Raw genomic sequence first — 26,732 nt, 5'->3', positions numbered from 1 at the left:
ATCTCTTCTGCTCTTTTTTGAAATAGAGCTTTTACATCCACCTGAAAGAGCAGGCAGGGCCTCGGTTTATTGTCTCATCCAAAAGACAGCACTTTCAACAGTGCTGCACTCCCTTAGTACTGCAGTGTCGGCCTAGGCTTTTGTGCTCAGGATTCTGGAATGGGGCCTTTCGAATTAGTGGCAAGACTTCAGACAAGAGGTTGGTGCCTCACACATTAACCTGCTTGATCATGGAATGAGAAGAGGCCATTCAGCCCATCCTAACTATCCCTTCTGTAGGCCATGATCAATCCTGATCTGCCACAGATCCAGCCCATTTAAAGGCCTTTATTATTTACAATGGCCAGTGAGGTCAATATCCAGGAGGCCAATGCGGAAGTGCCATTTTGCCATGTTTACACTGCTGCCTTGTTCTGGTGATGGTTAATTTAAGACTGGCACAGGAAGTGGGCTTGAGAACATCACACATCAGCATGCAGTGGGTAGGCCAACTCATGGTACCAGTCCTTCCTGTTCTATACAACATCTACAATCTTCTTTATCTGTGCTTATGTTTACAACCACAGATAATCCAGAATTTTTTTTTGAAGGTGTCAACTGATGAGCCAGAAGTGTTTTAATCGGGAATCTCTCTTCTGAGATCAAATTCTGTCCTTCTCTAATCTCAGATCCTGCTCGAGGCTTGTTAATTTTGCCCTTTGTTTCCTTGAATTCACCAAACAGAGTTCCCGTTAAATAAAGGCTCCAAAGCACAACAGCAGTGAGAAAAGCAGCTTACCTTCAGGTACTGCAGTCTGGTTTCCAACTCTGCTCGCCTGATGGAGGTTCCATACACAGTCTCCAGCCTGTCAGTGGGAATGGATCAGTTAAACACTGCAGTGCAGACTTTACAAGATGATAGTTTTCTCCTCATGCTCACTTATTCCTTGGCAGCTTTTCGATCGGCACTACCTTAATGCTGGCATTAACCCACTGTCTTCCCTTACGTAATGTGCTGTTCCCAGTTCTCTGCCCAAGCTGCTCTACAACCAAATGCAGAAGAACTCCTTGGGCTGACATCTCTGACATACCCTCGATCCTTCCCCCTTTCCAGGGGGACATGCTCCTGGCCCATCCCTCTCACCAATGGTCTTGCCGGTGAGAATAAATTTGCCATGTGACTCCCTCCAGTCTTTTAATGAGGAGATTCACTGCCTCCACCACTGATGCACAGTAGCAGCATCTACAAGATCTACAAGATGCACTGCAGCAACTCTTCAAGGCTCCTTCGACAGCACCTTCCAAACCCACGACCTCTAACATCTAGAAGGACAAGGGCAGCAGACACATGGGCACACCACCAACTGGAAGCTCCCCTCCAAGCCACGCACCATCCTGACTTGGAAATATATCGCCGTTCCTTCACTGTCACTGGGTCAAAATCCTGGAACTCCCTCCCTAACAGCACTGTGGGTGTACCTACACCACATGGACTGCAGCGGTTCAAGAAGGCAGCTCACCACCACCTTCTCAAGGGCAATTAGGGATGGGAATTTCCTGCTGGCCTAGCCAGTGACACCCACGTCTCATGATTGAACTAAAAAAGATTTGCCACCCACCCAATGTGGTACTGAGGCACAAGAGACCAGGAAGTTTCTTGCTGTGTTGTGCGACCCTTGCTGGAGCAGTAATAGAGGCCCCAGTTCTGTGGGGATAAGGAGGGGAAAAGCAAAAAGCTGGATACCACTCTTGGTCACTATCTGGTGACCCCCTGATGAAAAATGCATATGTACAGATGTTGGATGTAGACAGGATGCAGCTTGGCTGTGAGGCCAAATAACCTGCCAACACTTATTGTCTCGGCCCACATCTGATGATGTTGCCATGGAAACCTACCTCAACGATAATGGGCATCTTCAACAAAAGAGGAGGAGGAGACCATTTTTAAAAAATGACGTTTTAACACATTATTAAACAGTGTGAATAAGAACCAATTGGAGCAACAGGCCACCCTGAGACTCCATTTTGCAGCCTTGAGTTACTGGACTTCCTCCAGTCTCCTGCCTTCCTCTAACTTCTATTGTTCAAGCTGACAGAAAATAATTGCAGATATTATTAGACTTAGAATCAGCCCTCAGAAAGCTGCAGCGGAAAGCCATACATTGTGTCACTGTTTCTTGTGTTTGATTACCTCAGGCAATTTCCCGATGACTTGATAAGATCCACAATATCTCGGTGACGGAATCCATTGACGAGTGTCCCATTGATGCTGGTGATTGTGTCACCTGGGAAAGAAAGCACAGCTCTTTTGAGTCTTCAAGTAACCACAATGGTTAACTGCTTCTCGCTTAAAACACTAACAACCATTTGGCTGCCAGCACGACAGGTGAGACACTTTCTATCGAGACAGGAAGTCTGCACTAGGAATGGAAAATGCAGCAAAAGGAAGTCACTTGAAGTGTGGTGAGGTTGAAGAGGCTAAGAGGTGCTAAGAGTGATGCTATTTTGAGCTTAGTCAGTATATTGAATTACCAGGCGTAGACCCAACCCATCTCCACCTGTAAGGTCCCAAATTAGATTATGTGCCAGGGTCTGGAGTGGGGCTTGAACCCATGACCTTCTGTCATAACTAACAAACATCAGGGCCAGCAGTGGGTTGATAATCATCTCACTTGTACTAGAGACCATTTGAGACGCTTGTTCATTATCTGGTTAGCTCCATTTGCAGAGAGTTTTATCACTGACCTTGCTCACGATGTGCCTTCAGTCTATGAAGGTTACCTTTGTTGCTGAGTGGAAACTTTATTAACAGATTTTTAAACTTATGAATGCTGACGATTTATATTTCTCCGTCTCACCAACACTTGCTCACCCTCTCTGATTTTCCTGCTCCTCTCCTGAAGGTGCTGACTCAAGCTGGGTGATTGTTCCAAGATTTTTATCATCACAGGCCAAGGGGTGTTGAAGTCCAACTGTGGTATCCCTGGGCAACAAAGATAGCTCGATATCTCCCATCGGGATCATTCATCAGAATTCATGGCCCTGTTCTGATGATGACAACCCACCCGAAGCTACAAATCTGTCTTCCAGTTTCAGTTGCTGGCAGACTTCTCTTGGGCTTCAAGCACCCTTTGCTTTTTAAAGCACCACATAGTGCCCTTTTGTTATGGAATCACAGAGATTTCAGTACAGAAGCCATTCGGCCCAAAGTGCTGATGCTAGCTCTACATTGGAGCCGTCTGTTTTCTTGCTCATTCCCAGTACCGTAACACAGTCCTCTTTGAGTGTTTACCTTAAGGAGCCAGCCTTGGCACATTGGTCTTGCCGTTACTTCTGAGTCACAAGAACATAGGATAGGAGGAGTAGACCACTCAGCCCCTCGAGCCTGCTCCACCATTCAATAAGATCGTGGCTGATCTGATTGTGGCCTCAACTCCACTTCCCTGTCGACCCCCCGTACCCTTTGATAAGGGAGTCAATGAAGAATCAATCTATCAATCTATCTATCTATCTCAACCTTAAAGAATATTCAGTGATCTGGAGAAGAGTGTTCCAAAGACTCACAACCCTCAGAGAAAGAATTTCTCCTCATCTCCATCTTAAACGGAGACCCCTTATTTTTAAACTGTGTCCCCTAGTTCTAGTCTCTCCCACAAGAGGCAACATCCTTTCTCATATGCTTCAATAAGATCATCTCTCATTCTTCCAAACTCCAATGGATGCAGGCCCAACCTGTCCAACCTTTCTTCATAACTCCACCCCCCCCCACCCCATACCAGGTTGTGCTTTCACGTTCCAGTGCAGTGCCTTGAACACATGAGCTAGGTTGGCACTCCTAGCACCATACTGAGGGAGTGCGACACTGTCCGAAGTGACCTCTCTGGTGGATGTCAGAGATCCCATGGCAAGCATTCTGAAGAGGGGCAGGAGACTTCTCCTTCGTGTCCCAGTCAATACCTATGAAAAAGATAATTTATCTCATTCCTGTTTGTGGGACCTTGCTGTGTGCACAATGGCTGCTCGCCTTTTACGCATTATGACGAGCGTTTCGGTGTGTCATCGCCACTGCTATATACACACAAATCCTTTTTTACCAAGTCACTTCTAGTTCTGGTGAAAGTCAGACTTGAAACGTTAACTCTGTTTTTCTCTCTCCACAGATGCAGCCAGACCTGCTGAGAGTTTCCAGCACTTTTTTGTGTTTATTTCAAACTTTCAGCCTCCACAGGATTTTTGTTCCTTTCTTACCAAATCGCCTTTTAAATGTTGCAACTGGTTTACCTTCTAATAGTGTCTTGTGGGAAAAAACACATCCTAATATCCCTTAGTATGAAAACAAACTCCCTTCCGGCACAAATCCTAAATTTGTGGTCTCTTAGAATGTTATAGCACAGAAGGAGGCCATTCGGCCCATTGTGCCTATGCTGGCTCTTAGAGAGCTATCCAATTAGTCCCCACCCCCCTGCTCTTTCCCAATGGCCCTGCAAATTTCTCCTTTCGAAGTATCTCTCCAAATCTCTTTTGAAAGTTCCTATTGAATCTGCCTCCATCACCCTTTCAGGCAGCACATTCCAGATCACCACAACTCAGTGTGTAAAAAATATTCTCCTCATCTCCCCTCTGGCTTTCTGGCCAACTACTTTCAATCAGTGTTCGCTGGTCGCTGACTGCACTGCCACTGGAAACAGTTTCACCTTATCGACTTGATCAAAAGCCTCCATAATTCTGAAGACCTCTATCAAGACTCCCTTTAACCTTCATTGCTCTCAGGAAAGCAACCCCATCTTCTCCAGTCTCTTCACATTAACTGAATTCCCTCAACCCTGGCCCCATTTTGGTAAGCCTCCTCTTCTAGGCCTTCACATCCTTTCTGAAGTGCAGGGCCCAGAACTGGACACAATACTCCAGCTGAGGCCTGACCGGTGTTTTATAAAACTAATCACTTTTTAAAATCTCAGCAACGGTTTTACGAGACAACAAAAACTTTGGAGGTTGCAATTAACACATTATCTGACGTAGTCAGAGGGATTCCAGTTCACATGTGCTGGCTGCTGGTCCCCAGTCTTGCAGATAAGCCTTTCAACTGACTTGCTCCAGAAAGAGAAACACAGCATCGAACTTGGCAGCACAGTTCGTCCGAGAATCCTTCCGAAGACACCATGTTCGCCATAGAGAAGAAAGGTAGAGAGAGATATTTATGATGCAGAGGTTAGAAATGGTAGTTATGCAGATACAGTGAGATAGATTCACAGGTAGGCCTTAGGTACCTTGTCTCAATCCTCCCAGCTCGGCTGGAGTGTTTTCCCGGACCCTACACACAAATGTGCACATTTCCATTGCGTTCTCATCTCGATGATGCAGGCCATACGTCTACAAACAGCCCAGAGAAACAAAAAAAAAAAGACATGCTTTTGAGTAAAGTAGTTGGAGGGGTAGTGGGGTTGGTGTCAGCAGATAAACACGCAAGAAAGATACTTGATGGAACAGGCTTTGGATTCAATTGTTCAGTTCTGGGAGTGGATGGGCAGGGGCATAATGGCCCACCAGAGGTGGTGAGAGAGAAGAGGAACCATATAAAACTAATCACTTTTTAAAATCTCAGCAACGGTTTTACGAGACAACAAAAACTTTGGAGGACAGTGTGGAAACTTTCTCACAACGACGGCAGCTGTTGGCTCCACGTTGAGATAGCAAAGTGAAACACTGGCATCAGGAGCTGTAGAGCAGACTGTTGCTAATTCACCTACCCCTCCCCCCCAACTCAGTGAACACGCCAAACACTTGGGGGAAATCCGAAGTAGGGCATAGGGAAGACAGGAAAGTAAGATAAATCGTACCTGAATTTCAAATCCGAAGGCTTCGCCATCTTGCTTTTCTAAGGTAATAATCCTCCTTAAGAAAAACCAGCAGAAAATTAATCTCTTTATTGTGCATTTATTATGCTATCTTTTCCCGTCTCCAAGTGCTTCCATCCCTACTATCCCGAAGGCATTGATTCATGTGCAGGTATTGTCCCACAGCTGCTGTCAAGTACCATTTCCAGTCAGGCCCAAGCTGCCATAATAATACAGTAGGCCCAAGCAGCTATGCTAATACAGGAGGCCCAAACAGCCATGCTAATACAGGAGGCCCAATATCGACAGGCTTTTCAGTAGCCAGGAGAAGCATGATTCTCTCCTCACCCAAACATCCCACCCATGTGTATCTTCCACCAGGAGCCACTGGATAGTGATCAGAGGAAAACAAAATTTACTGAGTTGGACTCTTCCCCCAGCCCATGGACACACACATAAATGCAAATCATACCTTTCATGCTCAGGAGAGTCTGTCAGCGTTTTCCATTTCATTAACGACCTCTACAAGAAAAGACGGGCAATTAGATTTCAAAAATCAAACTTGGATCAGGATTCCCAAGCTGTTACCAATGGAGTACAATAAGAACTGCTGAGATTAACCCTTTGACCTAGTTCATAGCGAATGAATTGGTGCCTGTGTGTGAAGATGTCAAGAGTGGGTTTGTAATCAAAGTCAGCCCCCGAGGTTATACCGCAGGATATACAAGTGCACCTACACCTAACACGGTTCCTGACCTTTTTACCTGACTGTTCCTGTCTATCCATATTCCCTTCCCCTGGCCTTAACCTGATTATTTTTAAATAGAGCGATGCCTTTTCTGAAAGTTGTGCAGGGAGGGGTTTCAGGTGAATGCATTTAAAGTTTGTAGCGTATATCATCCCACAGAGTCATGAAGACCACTGGAGATCAAATCCATCGCAGCAGTCGCACAAAACAGGCTTTAGGGAATTTCCCACTTGATTTACTCCCTATTCAATGCTCCTCCAAGATTTGCCCCATGCAGTGTTTACTCCTGTTTCTTGGGTTGTCTTTGGTTTTGTGGTAATTATGGTTTTATTTAGTGTGTAATATACCTTTAAGAATAGTGCTTGTTAAGGAAGATCACATGATCTTTAGTACCCAATAGGAGAGTAGCGTGGGCTACCTCTGTAGTCCATAGTTAGAGTTGGTTGTGTAGAGAAAGAGTTTGCGTTGGAAGTACGTGTAGTGCTGCTAAGCACCTTGGTAATAAACTTAAGTTTCAGCCCAGGAAGTGTCTGCTGATCAACTCTATCAATAGTACCAACTCAGCCACCACTCACAACAGGTTTCTTGCTAACTCGAATACTAATTTCTGTACTTTCAGTTTTCACACAAATATTGATATCGCCCCTCATTTTCTATTCATTACACCCAGATTCTCAGTTATTAACCTACACTGGTAACTTATTAACCGGAGAATGAAAAACGCTGGTACAGTTAGGTGAGGTCGGGGATTAAAAAGATGGCCTTCTTAACTCTATGAGGCTCAACTGCTACCTGGGTAACCCTGCTGGGCGAGTGGGGGAGCTGTAACAATCCCTTTACCCACACTATAGGTTTTTCCAATGCGAGTTGGACATATTCCTGAAGATATCATCAAATGAGCATCCCTCCACAGCCCATGCTCCTGCCATTGGTAGCCTGATATGTCCATGCACATGGTGCCTCACCTTCCCATATCAATTGGAGAGCCCACAGGCTCCTTGGGCTGTGACTGTAGGCCCTGATGGGTGTGAGCATGGAGGTAGGTGGGGGCATAAATTTGCACCGAATCCCACCCTCCCCCGGGCCATTTTCCTAGAGGCGGGGTGGGTTGGCAGCAGCGCTACTTCCCCGCATGTGACAGGCAGCAAACTGACTTTGTTGAAGGCCTATTAAGAATTTTCCAACCTGTCTCCAGCCTCTGAGGTATTGGGAGACAATGCAGCTGCCTGGAGACAGCCTCCAAGTCACAGAAGGAGAGCCAGCACTCCAGGCAGGCTTTGAGGCCCTCCCTGCCCGCCAGGCTTCAGCTGCAGCCACAGGCCGTTCTGTGGAGGGGCCTGACTGCTAAGGGCTTTCTTTATTTTAATAAAGTTGGAGAGGGGACGCCTCCATCTTGAGGGGCAACCTCTCTCCATTACCTGAAGACAGGCTGCTGCTGCTGCTTCCTCAGTGCTGGAAGGCCCTCCCAGCTTCGAGAGCCCTCCATCCTTAACTGGACAGTAAGCCTGCCCTCTGGTGACTAACTAGCCAATTCAGGGGAATATCACAGCCGGGTGGCTCTTTGCCCCACAGTGTGGGGTCATGACCCCCATTTGGCCCGCAGGAACAGTCCTGCCCCTTGTTACCCAATTGAGTGATTCTTGCTGCTCCGTCTCCAGTATTTATGCAACTAATTAAAAAATAGGGTGTTCTAAGGATATGGGGAAACATTTTTCTGGACACCCCCATGATTTTTCTCCAGAGATGCTCATTTTTAATTCCTGGCGACGCCAGGGCAACCCTGGAGGGTTGGCAACACTACACGGGGTTAATACATCGAAGACGATGACTGGGCCTTTTAAGGCTTCCAAAATCAAATCTCCCCAGCAAATCAGCCCTTATCTTTTCACAGGAAATTCTTTAGCTCCTTCATCAGCTCAACGTGTTTCCTGGTAATGTCTCTACTCTGGCACCGAGCTCAGGCTGAAGTGACATTGTATACAGCCAAACTCAGGATTGTTTTGTTTTAAGAATGCAATTATTTTGTTACGTCTTGACCAAGACTGGGGATGGAGTCTGGTCATCTCAGGTGGCTGAAGACTGCTTTTGCCTTCAGAGGATTCGGTGTTTCAATTCAGCACAGCAGCTACTGGGGCTTGAATCCACGTCTTCAATGAGTTTTACCACCTCCCCAGTGGCTCACTTGACCTGCCCTATGTGAGTTGGCCTCTGGCTGGAGTGGACAGCTCAGGGGTCAGAATCGGCCTGGTTTTTCTGAGCCAGGCAGAGGGAAAACAAGGCCAACCCAGGATCAGGGTGAGATCAAGATTGAAGCCTCTGTACCTGAATATCCCCCCGGCGCTCGTTATCTGGAGAATGTTGGCCAGCTTGGCGAGGAGAGCTGGCACGTAGCATCATACCCAGCATGTGCCAGTGCTTTTTGGGGAAAGAGAGCAGATAACTGCCACCAGCATCAAATTATACAGAACGTAGAACATATGAACAGGCTATTCAACTGGTCTGTGCCAATGTGTTCATGCTCACCACAAATCTCCTCCCATCCCTACTTTGCTCTATCAGCATATCCTTCAGTTCCTTTCTCGCAGTTTATTTAGCTTCTTAACCATGTTATTCACCCCAACCACTCCACATGATAATGCATCCCACGTTCTGAGTACTCTCCGAGTAAAGACGTTTCTGCTAATTACCCTATTGGATTTATTAGTCAGAGGCTACAGATGCAATGCTAACTCATTTGATAATGTTTATGACTTCAAAGGCATTAATAAGCCTCATTCCAACTCTTAACGAGCAACAAGTTCTGCTTTCAAACCCATATGTCTGACACCTGGCACTACTTCTTCCCTGACTAAACTCGTGTTCCTTTCCTGTCCGCGACCTGACAAAGCAAAAAAAAACTCAAGATCCACGTGCAACATTTATTGATCATCTGCACATCAGGACGTGGGCAGTGCCATTTTTTCCCCTTGGTCAGCACAACGTTAAGAAAGGGCGCTGAGCATCGACACCTTTTCAACAACTTGGTATCGATCTGCCCAGTCAGAGCCCAGCGAGTATATTTCACATCAGTATTCTTTACCTCAGTGTTCCAGGATATTGCAACCCACCCACATTCTATGCCTAGATTAACAAAATGGGCGAATGCTGGGACAGTGAGTGATTTGCTTAAGGTCATTTCCCATCTGGCACCATGCATGGGTACCAACAGCTGGGGAAACACTAATGTGATACCTGTACAAACAAGATGAACAAGTTTCATGTGTTGAGATAAAGGATCAGCCATGATCATATTGGATGGCAGAGCAGGTTCAAAGGGCTGGATGACCTACTCCTGCTCCTATTGTCTGTGTCTCTCCAGTGGTGCCCTCGCCAAAGCAGCCGTGTGGGATCCAAGACAATGAGCAACAGCCAATTATTCAAACATGGAGACATCCAAAGCTAAACTCCCTGTACCTCCCAGGCACAATACACGTGGGACTCATTGTGCTGTGTTGTTGCTGCTGTGCCAGTCAAACTGGCAGAGGTCACCCCACTTGCATGGCAGTTGCCCGAGATGCTAGACAAATACTATCCAACGGCAGGTTGCAATCTCTTGACACTAGTTTCAACCTTGATGGAAAGTTTGCTCTTTGTCTTGTTCCTTTGTTCCCTTTTTTAGAGCTTTGCCACACCCTAACCAGGTGGGGGTTTCCAGTGAATTAATTTTTTAAGAAAACCACAAGCCTGCCCCCACAATCGGAACAGTAAATCTGAACATGAGAACATCTTGGGTCAGAACTTGCGTGCAGTGGCGATCCACCATCGCATTGCCACCCTGTCTGTTTTTATTTACCCGGGTAAGTTGCATGTTTCTCGCCAGGACCTCAACCCCAGGCCTGGTGAGAAATGTGCAGCGCAGCCAATTCCATCTCCCTTCCAGCGCAGCGCTGGGGGGAAATGAAGCCATGCCAGCTTTTTACACCGCTAGCTGAGGTAAAACACCCACTTACCTTCTCCATATCTTCTCAAAGTGGCTGTGACCTTTGTGACCGGGTAAGTAAAAACAGACCGGGTGGCAATGCTATGGCGATCGCCACTGCACACAAGTTCTGACCCAAGATGTTCTCATGTTCAGAATTAGAGTTCCGATTGTGGGGGCAGGCTTGTGGTTTTTTTTAAATTAATTCATCAGAACCCCCACCTGGTTAGGGTGTGGCAAAGCTCTAGAAAAGGGAATAAAGGAACAAGATAAAGAACAAACTTTCTATCAAGATTGAAACTAGTGCCAAGAGATTCAGCAAGTCAAAGCAACAGGCCAAATGTAAACAATTCACTCAGTCTCAGGCCTGACTCATGACTGAGGAGACCTTGGCCATGTTGATGGACCTGGTGGTTGTTTTTTCTTCCCGACATTAAGCTCTTAGCCATATAGATGGAATGCTGCAACTGGAATAAACAACAATTACATTCCCTTGCTGGCTCCTTTGAAGATGACTGGCAATTTGTTGTTGCAGCCAGCAACATGTTTGCTGTATATGGCGAGCGGATAGCTTAAAGATCTGTGCTGAATTAAAACAGCCATTTTTTTTCTCTCTCTTTAAGAACATTACTGATGGCATTGCTGGGTACAATCATGCGCCAGACAGGCCCGTCTGCACTGAGTTAACAATTCTCAACGGGGACTGCAATAGGAAGTGCTGTAATTGGCCAAGGCAGCCATGGGCTAAGGAAAAAATATATCAGCCAGAATTCCCATTCAGGATTGCGACCTGCCGTTGGTTAGTATTTGTCTAGCATCTCGGGCAACTGCCATGCAAGTGGGGTGACCTCTGCCAGTTTGACTGGCACAGCAGCAACAACACAGCACAATGAGTCCCACGTGTATTGTGCCTGGGAGGTACAGGGAGTTTAGCTTTGGATGTCTCCATGTTTGAATAATTGGCTGTTGCTCATTGTCTTGGATCCCACATGGCTGCTTTGGCGAGGGCACCACTGGAGAGACACAGACAATAGGAGCAGGAGTAGGTCATCCAGCCCTTTGAACCTGCTCTGCCATCCAATATGATCATGGCTGATCCTTTATCTCAACACATGAAACTTGTTCATCTTGTTTGTACAGGTATCACATTAGTGTTTCCCCAGCTGTTGGTACCCATGCATGGTGCCAGATGGGAAACGACTTTAAGCGAATCACTCACTGTCCCAGCATTCGCCCATTTTGTTAATCTAGGCATAGAATGTGGGTGGGTTGCAATATCCTGGAACACTGAGGTAAAGAATACTGATGTGAAATATACTCGCTGGGCTCTGACTGGCGAGAGACTCATTGTCTCTCAACTGGGCAGATCGATACCAAGTTGTTGAAAAGGTGTCGATGCTCAGCGCCCTTTCTTAACGTTGTGCTGACCAAAGGAAAATATGGCACTGCCCAAGTCCTGATGTACAGATGATCAATAAATGTTGCACGTGGATCTTGAGTTTTTTTTTGCTTTGTCAGGTCGCGGACAGGAAAGGAACACGAGTTTAGTCAGGGAAGAAGTAGTGCCAGGTGTCAGACATATGGGTTTGAAAGCAGAACTTGTTGCTCATTAAGAGTTGGAATGAGGCTTATTAATGCCTTTGAAGTCATAAACATTATCAAATGAGTTAGCATTGCATCTGTAGCCTCTGACTAATAAATCCAATAGGGTAATTAGCAGAAACGTCTTTACTCGGAGAGTACTCAGAACGTGGGATGCATTATCACGTGGAGTGGTTGGGGTGAATAACATGGTTAAGAAGCTAAATAAACTGCGAGAAAGGAACTGAAGGATATGCTGATAGAGCAAAGTAGGGATGGGAGGAGATTTGTGGTGAGCATGAACACATTGGCACAGACCAGTTGAATAGCCTGTTCATATGTTCTACGTTCTGTATAATTTGATGCTGGTGGCAGTTATCTGCTCTCTTTCCCCAAAAAGCACTGGCACATGCTGGGTATGATGCTACGTGCCAGCTCTCCTCGCCAAGCTGGCCAACATTCTCCAGATAACAAGCGCCGGGGGGATATTCAGGTACAGAGGCTTCAATCTTGATCTCACCCTGATCCTGGGTTGGCCTTGTTTTCCCTCTGCCTGGATCAGAAAAACCAGGCCGATTCTGACCCCTGAGCTGTCCACTCCAGCCAGAGGCCAACTCACATAGGGCAGGTCAAGTGAGCCACTTGGGAGGTGGTAAAACTCATTGAAGACGTGGATTCAAGCCCCAGTAGCTGCTGTGCTGAATTGAAACACCGAATCCTCTGAAGGCAAAAGCAGTCTTCAGCCACCTGAGATGACCAGACTCCATCCCCAGTCTCGGTCAAGACGTAACAAAATAATTGCATTCTTAAAACAAAACAATACTGAGTTTGGCTGTATACAATGTCACTTCAGCCTGAGCTCGGTGCCAGAGTAGAGACATTACCAGGAAACACGTTGAGCTGATGAAGGAGCTAAAGAATTTCCTGTGAAAAGATAAGGGCTGATTTGCTGGGGAGATTTGATTTTGGAAGCCTTAAAAGGCCCAGTCATCGTCTTCGATGTATTAACCCCGTGTAGTGTTGCCAACCCTCCAGGGTTGCCCTGGTGTCGCCAGGAATTAAAAATGAGCATCTCTGGAGAAAAATCATGGGGGTGTCCAGAAAAATGTTTCCCCATATCCTTAGAACACCCTATTTTTTAATTAGTTGCATAAATACTGGAGACGGAGCAGCAAGAATCACTCAATTGGGTAACAAGGGGCAGGACTGTTCCTGTAGGCCAAATGGGGGTCATGACCCCACACTGTGGGGCAAAGAGCCACCCGGCTGTGATATTCCCCTGAATTGGCTAGTTAGTCACCAGAGGGCAGGCTTACTGTCCAGTTAAGGATGGAGGGCTCTCGAAGCTGGGAGGGCCTTCCAGCACTGAGGAAGCAGCAGCAGCAGCCTGTCTTCAGGTAATGGAGAGAGGTTGCCCCTCAAGATGGAGGCGTCCCCTCTCCAACTTTATTAAAATAAAGAAAGCCCTTAGCAGTCAGGCCCCTCCACAGAACAGCCTGTGGCTGCAGCTGAAGCCTGGCGGGCAGGGAGGGCCTCAAAGCCTGCCTGGAGTGCTGGCTCTCCTTCTGTGACTAGGAGGCTGTCTCCAGGCAGCTGCATTGCCTCCCAATACCTCAGAGGCTGGAGGCAGGTTGGAAAATTCTTAATGGGCCTTCAACAAAGTCAGTTTGCTGCCTGTCACATGCGGGGAAGTAGCGCTGCTGCCAACCCATCCCGCCTCTAGGAAAGTGGCCTGCTGCACTGGAAGGCTGGCAGGTTCGGCTGCGCTGCACATTTCTCACCAGGCCTGGGAGTGAGGTCCGGGCTCCTCTTGAACATCCCCCCGCCCTCCAATTCCCATCGCTCCACCATTGGCTTCAGCTGCCTGAGCTCCGGAGTTCTGGAATTCCCTCCCGAAACCTCTCCACGTCTCTACCTCTCTCTTTCAACACTCCTTAAAACAGCTCTCTTTGACCAAGCTTTCAAGGTCCAGAATTGAGGGGAGTTGTAGGGCTGGAGGAGAATGGGAAGGGGCGAGGCCATGGAGGGAACAAGGACGAGAATATTTGTTTAGTGTGTTTGAATGAATTTCCTCTTTCCACTATTTTTGCGGAGGAACCTCTGCATGAAGATAGCAGACAAAGAAGTTCCATCAGAATGTGTTAAGAATCCCTATGCAAATATTGATCATGCCATTTCAATACCTCAGTCTTTAAACTACTGCAACGCTGACAGCATTTTACTAGTGCCACAGGATGGGAGAGAGCATGGCTTATTTGGCTGCCTGCCGATTAGTACAGTTAGGCAGAGTTTGTTGCATAAAAGATCCATCCTCCTGCAGGGGCCCATTGCTCAATGGTCAAACCAATGTCTTCTGACTCGGAGGGGCTGGTGGGTGTGCTAGCTTTTCTCAATGGAATGAAATCTGATAGTGATGCCCCCTGCTGCTGATGCTCAGGCTAAGCCTACAGACCAGGGAGCTGAGAGGTTTGGTCTTGTCATCCATGCCGAGTGAGTTGGAGTTGCAGCAGGAGTGGTGTAATTGGCCTCAGTGCCCCTAGGATATGGTGAGGGGCGGAAAGTGGTCAATGCTTCTGCTCCTGGTCACCACCCAGTGACTGCTCCCAACAAAACAAATGCAGGTGTGCAAACCTTCACTGAGGACAGGATTGGACTGCAGTGCGATGCCTTACATAGCCGAATAGTCTGTCAGCACTCACCCGTCACAGGCAACACGTGAAGAATAGCTACTTGGCTAAGGTGCCAGATAGAGACAGGCACGTACCTGACTGCACGAGCCAGCAGCTTCAGGAGAACTGGCTGAGTAAAAACAACACTTACCCGGTCAAATGCCACTGCTGTGCCAACACTCACCACACTTGTGAACTGTTGGCACTGGCACACTGAAAAAGTACCAAGCTGGCATCAGTGTCAAAGGGGCAGTGCAAGGCTAACTAGCCGTACTTTGGACTAGGCTGGCCTCACATGCTTCAGAAAGGTCTGCACTGACATGCGCTCCTGGACATTAAGGTCCACCTGAATGGTGCTCGGTTCAGGTGCAGATAACCGATTGCATACTTTAAACATAAAGCACCCTGCTGAAACTGACTGCCATTGGCACTTCAATTGAAATGAATAAATGCTTTAAAAATATATAATTAAAATAGATTCAATCACAAACCGTGATTGAGTAAGTACAGTGGGATTAAAGGCACAACCCACCCCAGTTATCTTCATGGACTAAATAATAGAAAATGAACAATCTGGTTCTCAGTATAAGCAGGAACTTATAGAAGGAATGCCTTCCTATTCATTATCATGGCATGTGGATTAGAGTCTGGCATTGATCCAATTCCTTGTATATATCCCACAGACTGTATGCTTCTTTTTAAAAGCCTTTCTTACTCCACAGTTTAAATGACCCCATGCCCATGAAGGCAAGACCCACAAAAGTACCTGTCCACGAATGTACCTTCAGGAACAAGGTGTTTAACAACTTGCATTTATATAGCATCTTCAATGTTGTAAAATGTCCCAAAGCACTTCATAGGCAAAAACTGACACTGAGCCACATAAGGAGTTATTAGGGATAGGTGATCAAACGCTTGGTCAAAGAGGTAGATTTTAAGGAGCGTCATAAAGGAGGAGAGTTGCAGAGGTTGAGAAGTTTAGGGAGGGAATTCCAGAGCTTAGGGCCCAGGCTATTAAAGGCACGGCCGCTAATAGTGGGGCGATTAAAATCGGGGATGCTCAAGAGGCCAGAATTAGAGGGTCAAAATCCTGGAACTCCCTCCCTAACAGCACTGTGGGTGTACCTACACCACATGGACAGCAGCGGTTCAAGAAGGCAGCTCACCACCACCTTCTCAAGGGCAACTAGGGATGGGCAATAAATGCTGGCCTAGCCAGAGAAGCCACATCCCATGAATAAATAAAAAAATTTGCAGAGGGTTGTAGGACTGGAGGAGGTTAGGGAGTTAGGGAGCGGCAAGGGATTGGAGGGGTTCAAATAGGGGGAATAAGAATTTTAAAATTGTGACGTCGCTAATGTAGATCAGAGAGCACAAAGTGACAGCAACTTGGACTTGAAGTGAAAAGAGGCAGCTAAGTATATACACTATTCCAAGCAACTGGATCACAGGACTCCACAGTGTCCCTGATACCTGACTGTAAGAGGGAAGTCACACACTGAGATTGCCCTCCCTAGACAGTGAACATGCAAACAATGCAAGAGGCTCCTAAAGTGAAAACACGTTAACGGATGGAATCAGGTAATGCAATCCACAAATTGTGGAATGTCATGTCATTGAAAACTTGCCTCACTGTGATCCATTGGGCCCATCCTTCATAGATGGGCTGAATATTTGAGCATGTAGATTTCCAACACAGCTCCTGCTAAATGTCATTGCTGATTGGTTGGGAGTGAAGGGAAGATTTATAATATCATAAATGCTGCTGCTCCTGGTTTACATTAATTTTTATTTTAACTGGCAGCAGATTGAAATCGGCACATAAAAGGGCTTCTCTCTCGCTTGAAAAACCCACTAAAAGTCAACACAATTTCCTCATGCCTAGTTTTCCAGACAAAACTCTCTCCCTGTCACCACCCCCAGCCCCCACAAACAACCCCCACCCCCCACCCCCACTCCACCCACACCCTTACGGCTAACTTCACCATGGTTCTATCATGATTCGATCTGTCTGCATACTCTTACTCCCCATGCACCACTAAATAAGTTTCCATTTGTTGCACGCTTGCAGGCTAGTCGTGCCGACTGTCGAATCAGCAGGGAGCTGCTTTGCTTTTTAAGTCCGATTTTGGAGCAAAAACAAAAAAAAGCGGAGCGAGTCTGATTCATATCTCTGTAAATATGCAGCCCGTCACCAGTGTGGGTCACTGCTGACCTGTGTGGGCTTGGCAATGGGAACAGTCTTGCTAGGAGAGTGCCCCCAGTGGTTTAATGAGGCACTGAATTGAGTGCCAGATCTGTGGACAGTTAGCTGGTGCAGGATTGTACTTTTTGGGCCAGGACCCCAATATCGGGGTCAAATGGGGGTCCCGACCCCGCATTCTGTTTGGAGCAGTCACCTGACATCCGATTCTGCCATGATTGGCTAATCAATGGCCAGAAGGCAGGCCCGCTGCCCAATTAAGGATGGCGCGTGGGCTCTTGAAGCTTGAGGGCAATAGGAAGCCCTCCAGCATGGAAGGAGACGCAGCCTGCCATTGCAGATAAGGGAGAGAGAGGGTGCCTCCATCTTGAGGAGCCACCTTAGCAACTTTAAAAGCCGTTAAATTGGAAAACGGCCACAGTCGCCGGACTGCAGCTGCGGCCAGTGAGGCAGGAGGGCACTGGTCCCCCAGCCTTGCACCGAGAGGCAGCCGCCACAAACCACCCCCCACCACCCCCCCCACCACCCCACCCCCCCACCAGCCAGCTGGCCTGTTCCCAATGTCAGGGGAGGGCACAGGCTGACTGGCGTTCAGCTTATCTTAATCAGTGACCTCGTACCTGTGGGCGAGTAGTCCTACGGCCCTTGATCCCACCTCCAGGAAAATGGACTGGGGTGTGATGGTGCCAGCAAAGAGGCACATTAACCAGTGGCGTGAATTTACCTGCCTGTCCATCCCTGTGCTCACCTCCCTACCTGGTCTCAGCTAACAAGCGTATCAGTTGGAATGCTCAAACTGACTCCAAGTTAGAGATGGCAACAGAGAGAGAAAAGGAAGTGGCACTCTTTGCAAAATTGTCTGCAACTCTGAATCAGTCGTGTGTCACGAGCTGTCCACTGCTGGGACACTCCTCAACTCCTGACTACATGGAGTTCAGTGAACTATGGAGAAGTGCAGACATTCAGCTGCATGGGTTTCTTGTGCTCGAGAAGGCTCATGTGCTCAGATGCTGTAGAGCTTACACACTTTGGATGGTTCATGGTCCAGCAGAACACACAGCCACCAGGTTCACCATTGTATTTCCAGAAACATTAAGATGGGAGAAGGGCTGCTAGCCCTCAGAATCCCGGTCACTTTGGTTATTTTGAACCAAATGATGCCTCCACTCCACACTACGACATAGATATTGAGATCAGTCCAATTCTTACGTGAACTCGTGCGCTTATCCATATGGAACCTCTCCCATTTCAGGCACCGGCGCACTCTCAGATACAAATCAGCATAAGTCTGCCTCTCCTTTGCCCCAAAAATATGCCCGAGTCCCAACCTCAAAGGGAGCTTCCTACGTTGCCAATCTGATATTTTCCATCTCGAGTGTCAGCCATCTTTGTAACCTCTTTGCTCGAGGTTGCTGTGAGCTAGCTGGTAGATGACGGGATAGTTACATCCTGTGATTGAGACACTGCCCAGATTTACTTCAGTCAGGAGGCTTTCATCCTAATCTATAGGAACTGGGCCCACACCCAGTCCTAGTGGCGATGGGATAGTGCGTGCCAGCTCACTGCAGTGTCTAGTCTATGCACCCACTGAACATGGAACTTGAAAGTATGAAGGTGGTGTCACTCAGGAACGAATAGGAAGATGGTCTGTACTCAAACAGAGACCAAAGGCAAAAAGGGCTAATCTGTAAAGTGCCCCTCGTCCCTTCTGCTGGTTTGGTTCAGCTACCCATCGCCATGTGACTTGTTCACCCATGTTAGGTGGATAAGTGATGGCTCACTTCTGAGAGTCTGAAGTGGGAACAGCTTCAAAGTTGGATAATTGGACCAAGTCAGGCACCACCACTCAATATAAGACATTGAACTTCCTATATGTTATGTAGGCCTGATGTTGCAGTCCAATTAAGAGTGCTACATTCTTCCCCCAGCCATCAGCCTTTACATATAAGGTAATGGAAAGTGTTTCCCTCCAGTTAATAAGGAAGTTATCTGCATTCAGTGGCTAAACTGACAACAGAGCCATTTTCCATTTTCTAGCCCACATATCCCAGGTCATGCCTTCAACAAGGAACTGAAGCCAACTTGTTTGGCTGACTCTGTTCAGTTTTATTCTTATTCATTCCTGAGACGTGAGTGTCAGTGGTAAGACCAGCATTTATCACCCATCCCTAATTGCCCTTGGGGCAAATAAGTGGCTTGCTCGACCATTTCAAAGTCAACCACATTGCTGTGGGTCTGGAGTTACATGTAGACCAGACCAGGTAAGGATGGCAGATTTCCTTCCTGAAAGGACATTAGTGAACCAGATGGGGTTTTAATGGTAGTTCTAATAGTTTCATGGTCTCCAACACTGAAGCTAGCTTTTTATTGCAGATTTATTTGTTTAACTGAATTTAACTTCCCCTAATGGTGGGATTTGAACTGAAGTCTCTGGATCATTAGCACAGGCCTCTGGATTACTCATCCAATAACATAACCACCATGTGACTGCATGCTTGATGCCAACTTCAAACAGCACAATTGGTGATGAGTACTGCTGAATAGACTGTTGGGAAGCAGAGCTCAAACTGAATCCCTGTTATCTGGTGGGGTTCACTGGTCAGGAATGGGACCCTTTTTCGTGCTTCTTGTTAATCAACTGACCACATTCCAGTGGTGAGCAATTCCAGTGCTTGTTTACCCAAATTCAGGTTTAAGTGGCCCACATTTCAACCCTGAAACTTAAACAACCCAGGCACTCTCAGCACCTGAAAACAGTCTGCTCCAAAGTTAAAACCCTACGGCAAGTACACACTGTAGCTTTCATATTTTGTTGTGCCAAATGTGATTGACATTTTAAATTCACCATTCACTCCCTCCACCACTGACACACAGTAGCAGCAGTGTGTGTACCATCTACAAGATGCACTGCAGGAACTCACCAAGGCTCCTTTGACAGGCACCTTCCAAATCCACAACCATTTCCATCTAGAAGGACAAGAACAGCAGACACATGGGAACACCACCACCTGGAAGTTCCCCTCCAAGTCACTCACCATCCTGACTTGGAAATATATCGCCGTTCCTTCACTGTCGCTGGGTCAAAATCCTGGAACTCCCTCCCTAACGGCACAGTGGGTGTACCTACACCATATAAACTGCAGCGGTTCAAGAAGGCAGCTCACCACCGCCTTCTCATCAGTTGGCTGGACGGCTGGTTTATGAAGCAGAGCAACACCAACAGCGTGGGTTCAGTTCCCATACAGGCTCAGGTCATCCATGAAGGCCCCACCTTCTCAACCTCAACCCTCGCCTGAGGTGTGGTGACCCTCAGGTTAAACTCAACACCAGTTGTATCCCTCTAATGAGACAGCAGCTTGTGGTCCTCTGCGACTATGGTGGCCTTCACTTCTTGAGGGATGGGTGATACATGCCAGCCTCACCAGTGACACCCATATCCCAAGAGTTAATTTTTTAAAATTACATGCAACCTAGATTTTCTGGCCACATTATATTAATGACAGTGATAACCTAACAAGTTAAAACAATGCTGATTGGAAGGTCTATGCTAGCTAAGAGCCTTTTAAGACACTGCCCCTTTAACAGAATGCACTAACGTTAACTCAATGTTCTTCATGAGCGTTTACCAGGCAGTCTGTAGATCAAAGGCGACATCTACAAATGTTTCAATGCATCACACCACAGGCGACAGGACATAAATCTGTGCCTGCAGTACCCCACACTGTCAACTCCTGATTTCAATTCTAACACAGTGGGTAGTTGTCCAGTAGAAGTCAGGCAATGCCCCACTGGTGAAAAAAGACACTAGAGACTACATGGTAAATGGACCTGCTGGAACTAGTAGCCTTGTAACACCAACAACAACTCAAATTCACATAGCACCTTTAACAAAGTTAAAATGCCCCAAGATTCTTCACAGGAACAATTAGCAAACAAAATTGGATGCTGAGCCACACAAGGAGATATTAGAGAGGTACAAGGAGGAGCGAGAGGTGGGCATGTTTAAGAAGGATAATCCAGGATTTAGGACCTTGACAACTGAAGGCATGGCCGCTAATGGTGAAGCAATGGAAATTGGGCTGCACAAGAGGCCAAAATTGGAGGAATGCATTGATCTCAGAGGATTGTAGCCTGGTATAAATTCCAGGAATTCACACATTTTCTGTGAAACATTATCTGTTGCAAATTCTGCATTATTCAGTGAAACCCCACAACGCTTTCTTGGTTTCGATGCAGCTCACTCTAGATAAAGGCACAGCCGCCCATTCAAGTTCCGTTGCTTCCATTAATAGAAGACACTTGCCTTCATATAGCCTTATCTCAAAGCATCTCAAACTAGCTACAGATGACCAAGTGCCGTAATTGCCATGTGGGCATCATGCAAGTCAGACTGTGTCAGCACCCTCCCACAACCAGCAGAGAAACTTCAATGGAAGGAGGACCATTCATGAAATCCTACATCACAGAAGGCAGCCATTCAGCCCATCGTGCCTGTGCTGGCTCTCTGAAAGAGCTGCCAATTAGTCCCACGCGCTCTGTTCTTTCCTTATAGCCCTGCAATATTTTCCCTTTTAAGAATCAGTCCATTTGCCTTTTGAAAGCTACAGTTGAATCTGCTTCCTCCACCCTTTCAGAGAATGCATTCCAGATCTCAGAGATCAAAGTCTATGAGAGGGTGCCTAGAAGATTTACTGGAATGATACCAAGGATGAGGGACTTCAGTTCATGTGGAGACACTGGAGAAGTTGGATTAGTTTCTCCTTAGAGCAGAGAAGGCTAAAGAGAGAGGTCTTCAGAATTATGAGAGCTTTTGATTGAGTAGTTAAGGAAAAACTGTTTCCCCTGGCAGTGCAGTCAGTGACCAGACAATACCGATTTAAAGAGCCAGACGTGAGATGTGGAGAATGTATTTTTTTTTACACAGTAACAGCAGAGAAAGTTAAGAGGAGATTTGATAGAGATGTTCAAAGTTATGAGGTGCTTTTGACAGAGTAAATAAGGAGAAATGGTTTCTAGGGGCAGATGAGTTAGCAATCAGAGGATACAAATTTAAGGTGATTGGCAAAGAGGTAACATGAGGAAACATTTTTTTGAATGGCAGTGAGTGGCTGTTGTCTGGAATGCACTGCCTGACAGGGTAGTGGAAGCAGGGCCACTGGTAACATTCAAAGCAGAATTGGATAAATACTCAAAATGACATGGCTATGGTGAAAGAGTAATGCAGTGGGATTGATTGGATAACTCATTCAAAGAGCTGGCAGAAAGGGATCGAACGGCCTCCTTCTGTGCTGCAGCATTCCAGATTCAATAACGATTTGCTGAGCAAAAGATTTGCCCTGCTACCTTCAAAGATTAATAGCTGGAACTTCTCCTTGCTCTGTTCTTTAGTGCAACAAGATTCTTAAAATTCCCCTGCGTTGGCAGAGGGAAAGCACAATGTTAATACAGTCTCTTGCATCTCCAATCATTCATCACTACTGCAGGAGAACTGAGTGAGCAAAGTTGCATCTTGGGGTTTTGTTAGGTAGGGGCATCAAGGGTTACAGATCAGCCATGATCGGATTTAATGGACTGTCTAATATAATCTTTTGGCAAGTCAACCACTCCTTATGTGCTATAATGAAATGCAGCCCTCTTAAGTATGCAGTATGGGTTCACAAATTCAATACAATGGGAATGGCTGGAAAAAGTGGAACGTGATGTATCAGCTTAGGATAGCTGGTGGCAATCTGGTCACAGAAAGATTGAGGGTTCAAACAGCGCTTATGAAAGGAACAAGGAGGAGGCCATTCAGCCCCTCGAGTCTGTTCTGTTTCATTAGGCCAATCTGTATATTAACTCCATCTCCCTGACTTGTTTCACTAACCCATAATACCCTCGCCTGACAAACAAATCTATCAATCTCAGTTTTGGAATTTTCAATTGACCCCCAGCCTCAACACCTCATTGAGGGAGAGAGCTCCAGATTTTCACTGTCCTATGTGTGAAGAAGTGCTTACTGATTACATTTTGCCAAGTGTAACTTCTGGAAATAAAAGTTCCTCCTCAAAAAAAGAGATCAAGTGCAGCTGTTAACTCTCAATCCAGTTCTCAGCAGATACGAATCCATTTTCTTTTTAAAGATGCCAGTTGGCCCCAATTCAGTGGGAGTTTGTTCCACATTGTGTGGGGAAGAAAAACGAGCCTTGGCAGCAAGAGTTGGTGAAAGCAAATGGTCGGGCAAGGGACATGTCCCCTTCACTTTGTGACCTTTGGACAATCTGTTGCGCCATGTATATATGGGCTTCCATTTACAGCCTGCTCAAACATGCTGAACTGGGATTTAGCGTAAACCATCTCTTCAGTGCTGGCCCCTTATCCTAGTCTCCAGTGAAAGGATGCATGAGGCATGAAAAGCAAGTGAAAGCTGCTATTAAAACTAATCGCTTCTCCATAACCTCCTTCAGCCCCACAACCCTGCAAGATCTCACGTCCCTCTGATTCTAGCCCCTCGCACATTCCCAATTCCACCATTGGCAGGCATGCTTTTTGTTGCCAAAGCCCCATGCCCTGGAATTCCCACCATAAACCTGTCCACCTCTCCCCTCATGTAAGACGTTCCTTAAATCCCACCTTTTTGACCAAGCTTTTGGTCAGGTATCATTCAGTGTGACTCAGTATTGAGTTGTGTTTCATACTGCGCCTGGGGTGCATCCTGGGATGTTTTTACCCACTCAAAGGCGCTGTATAAATGTATGTTGTTGGTGTTATGACCCCCTCTACTATCGCACAGACACCAGAAATGGCCTGGTCCCAAACACAGCTGGACACTCTCCCCAAATGCCTTCGCTGGCCCTCTCCCCACCTATCAAAGTGCCGGACAAAACCAAAAACCATTCATTGCATCCCCCAGCCACTTGCTCTCCATTCGGATTGCCCCCCTCACCCCAACCCTTCCTCCCACCCCAATGTGGCTGTAAATGGTAATTTAATCTCTTGCCCTCCAACCTACCATAGTAGGCCATTCAGCCCCTTTCTAAATCTGTTCCGCCTTTCGATTAGAATATTAGATCATGACCTGATCTGTATAAATCTGTTCCAGGCTGTCATCTCCTTTCCCCCCCACCCCCGTCTCTGCACTTGCTTGTACCTCTCCACCACCTTCCAGTGCAAGAGGGTTGTAAACGACCTTAAACTAACGGGGGCCGGAGCAGGGCAAAAATCCCCACTTGGCGTCATTCATTCCCAACGCGCTTTTCACGGGAGTTTCACCATTAAATGACCTCATGTTTGGTGGGGGGGGGGGGGGGGGGGGGGGTGCATGGAGGACTGAAGAGGTCGCGGAAAAAAAGTAGGAGCAGCACCTTAAATGAATCGTGTGACTGATTTTCAGGCCACCGAAAGCAGGCGCTTCTCAGTACCCATTGAATCATCAAAAAGTTTCACTTCACAGTGATTTCGAGTCCCGTCCCCCCCCCCCCACAAAAATATATTTTTTAACTCATCGACTCCCATTCAAGCTATCAAACTACTGTATGGAAAATATTAATAGGCTGGAACATTTGCTGCTGGTGTGATTGGATTTTTACAAATGAAATCCTTCTAATAAAAGAGAGATCTATTGTTGTTGAAACCCAGACTCTTCCTGTCCAGTCTTACAATTACTACTGTAGATAATTTGGTTTTAATTCAAGAAGCAAAATTGCTCCGCTAGTGCTGTTTGTTGGCGAGTTCCACCTATTGTAACTGAGCCTGAACAACAGGGTTTGGATGGTAAAGCAGACAGCAGCAACCCCACAGATCTTCCAACCAGCAACCCCTCCACAATGGTTCTGGGTCGACAATTTGGAGAGAAACAGACATTCAAAACAGGCGTGTTAAATTAGAAGGTGCTCCTGTCCAGCAGTGAGAACCCCTGTACACACATCAGGCACAAACTCCCTTAACAACAGATAAAAGCAAAACACTGCGGACGCTGGAAATCGGAAACAAAAACAGACAATGCTGGATAAACTCAGCAGGTCTGACAGCATCTGTGGAGAGAGAAACAGAGTTAACTCTTTTTTTCCCCACAGATGCTGAGTTTTTCCAGCATTCTCTGTTATAGCTCCCTTACCGTTATTTGACTACGGGGGGCTTCACTTTTGAATGAGAGCTTCCTTGTAAGTGGAGACAGTCAGGAACCAAATTTATTTCAGTTCCTCTGCAATATTGAGGTACCCTATTAACTTTTTTTTTAATGTGTGTGGTGTGTTTTGATGGGATGGCATTCTTGTTGTTACATACCTGCTTGTGGTTGCGGGGTAACGTGCCCCCCGAGTAGGCGAGGGTCTTGTAAAGCTCGGAGGTCTTGTAAGTTTCCGCGCCGGTTTTGTAAGTTTCACTGCTGCCTTTGTAAATTGCACTCTCAGCCCCGGGATCCGCGCTGCCGTAATCCTCCTTACGGCTCAACTTTTTCACTCTTCGCAAAGTCATTTTCCTACAATTCTCATTCCATTGTGTTCCACCCCACTCCTCTCCCTCCTCCTTGGACTGGATCGGGTTGAGATGAACAGCGAGCCTGGTCTCCTTGTACCAAAGTGGGAACTGCACTCTGACACAACGGTTTATTAAAGCCGACTCGACGGATGTTACAGTCCACCGCCCCCCCCCCCACCACCAACCCCCCCTCCCCACGTGGTCGAGGTGTGGTTACAGTTTCATTTCCCCCTACATTGATAAGAATCTGCAAACAACGAGAAGCTTTCGACTTTTGTTTTATCCTACCCACACCCCCGGAAAATATGTCTTGCCACTGAAATCTGTCCTGTAGCTCTAAATACTGAGTTCCTGAGCTGCACTTACACAGGGCAACATTTTAGATGGGGCATTGAAACCCGCCCCCATTCCAGCAGTCCCTTCAAGCCGTACGTTTTATTCGTTCATGGGTCGCGGTGGGCCAGTATTTATCGCACATCACTAACACGTCTGAGGAAAACGGCGAGTGGTCAGGATCTGGAATGCACTGTCTGAGAGTGTGATGGAGACAGGGTCAATCGAGTGGTCAGGATCTGGAATGCACTGTCTTAGAGTGTGGGGGACACAGGTCAATCGAGTGGTTAGGATCTGGAATGCACTGTCTGAGAGTATGGGGGACACAGGTCAATCGAGTGGTTAGGATCTGGAATGCACTGTCTGAGAGTGTGGGGGACACAGGTCAATCGAGGCATTAGGATCTGGAATGCACTGTCTGAGAGTCTGGTGGAGTCAGGGTCATCGAGTGGTTAGGATCTGGAACGCACTGTCTGACAGTGTGGTGGAGTCAGGGTCAATCGAGTCGTTAGGATCTGGAATGCACTGTCTGATAGTATGATGGAGACAGGGTCAATCGAGTGGTCAGGATTTGGAATGCACTGTCTGAGAGTGTGGGGGACACAGGGTCAATCGAGTGGTTAGAATCTGGAATGCACTGTCTGAGAGTGTGGGGGACACAGGTCAATCGAGTGGTTAGGATCTGGAATGCACTGTCTGAGAGTATGGGGGACACAGGTCAATCGAGTGGTTAGGATCTGGAATGCACTGTCGGAGAGTGTGGGGGACACAGGTCAATCGAGGCATTAGGATCTGGAATGCACTGTCTGAGAGTCTGGTGGAGTCAGGGTCATCGAGTGGTTAGGATCTGGAATGCACTGTCTGACAGTGTGGTGGAGTCAGGGTCAATCGAGTCGTTAGGATCTGGAATGCACTGTCTGATAGTATGATGGAGACAGGGTCAATCGAGTGGTTAGGATATGGAATGCAC

General features: G+C 46.9%; 1 protein-coding gene across 2 annotated transcripts in view; it reads right to left on the bottom strand.

The window, feature by feature from the left end:
• tamalin (trafficking regulator and scaffold protein tamalin) overlaps window positions 1-25,565 on the bottom strand; it is a 31,861-nt gene extending 6,296 nt beyond the window's left edge. For both annotated transcript variants that reach the window (XM_041180395.1, XM_041180396.1), the window contains exons 1-6: window positions 25,238-25,565; window positions 6,286-6,335; window positions 5,817-5,871; window positions 5,247-5,349; window positions 2,171-2,264; window positions 779-845 (exon numbers count right to left, since the gene is read on the bottom strand). In XM_041180395.1, coding sequence (XP_041036329.1) covers window positions 779-845; window positions 2,171-2,264; window positions 5,247-5,349; window positions 5,817-5,871; window positions 6,286-6,335; window positions 25,238-25,426 — 558 coding nt within the window. In that variant the 5' untranslated portion in view covers window positions 25,427-25,565. The remainder of the gene's footprint in view (window positions 1-778; window positions 846-2,170; window positions 2,265-5,246; window positions 5,350-5,816; window positions 5,872-6,285; window positions 6,336-25,237) is intronic.
• Between the last annotated feature and the right edge of the window lie 1,167 nt (window positions 25,566-26,732).

This window comes from Carcharodon carcharias, chromosome X, assembly GCF_017639515.1.
Source record: "Carcharodon carcharias isolate sCarCar2 chromosome X, sCarCar2.pri, whole genome shotgun sequence".
NCBI lineage: Eukaryota > Metazoa > Chordata > Chondrichthyes > Lamniformes > Lamnidae > Carcharodon > Carcharodon carcharias.
This window is presented reverse-complemented; position numbering and strand designations above follow the sequence as displayed.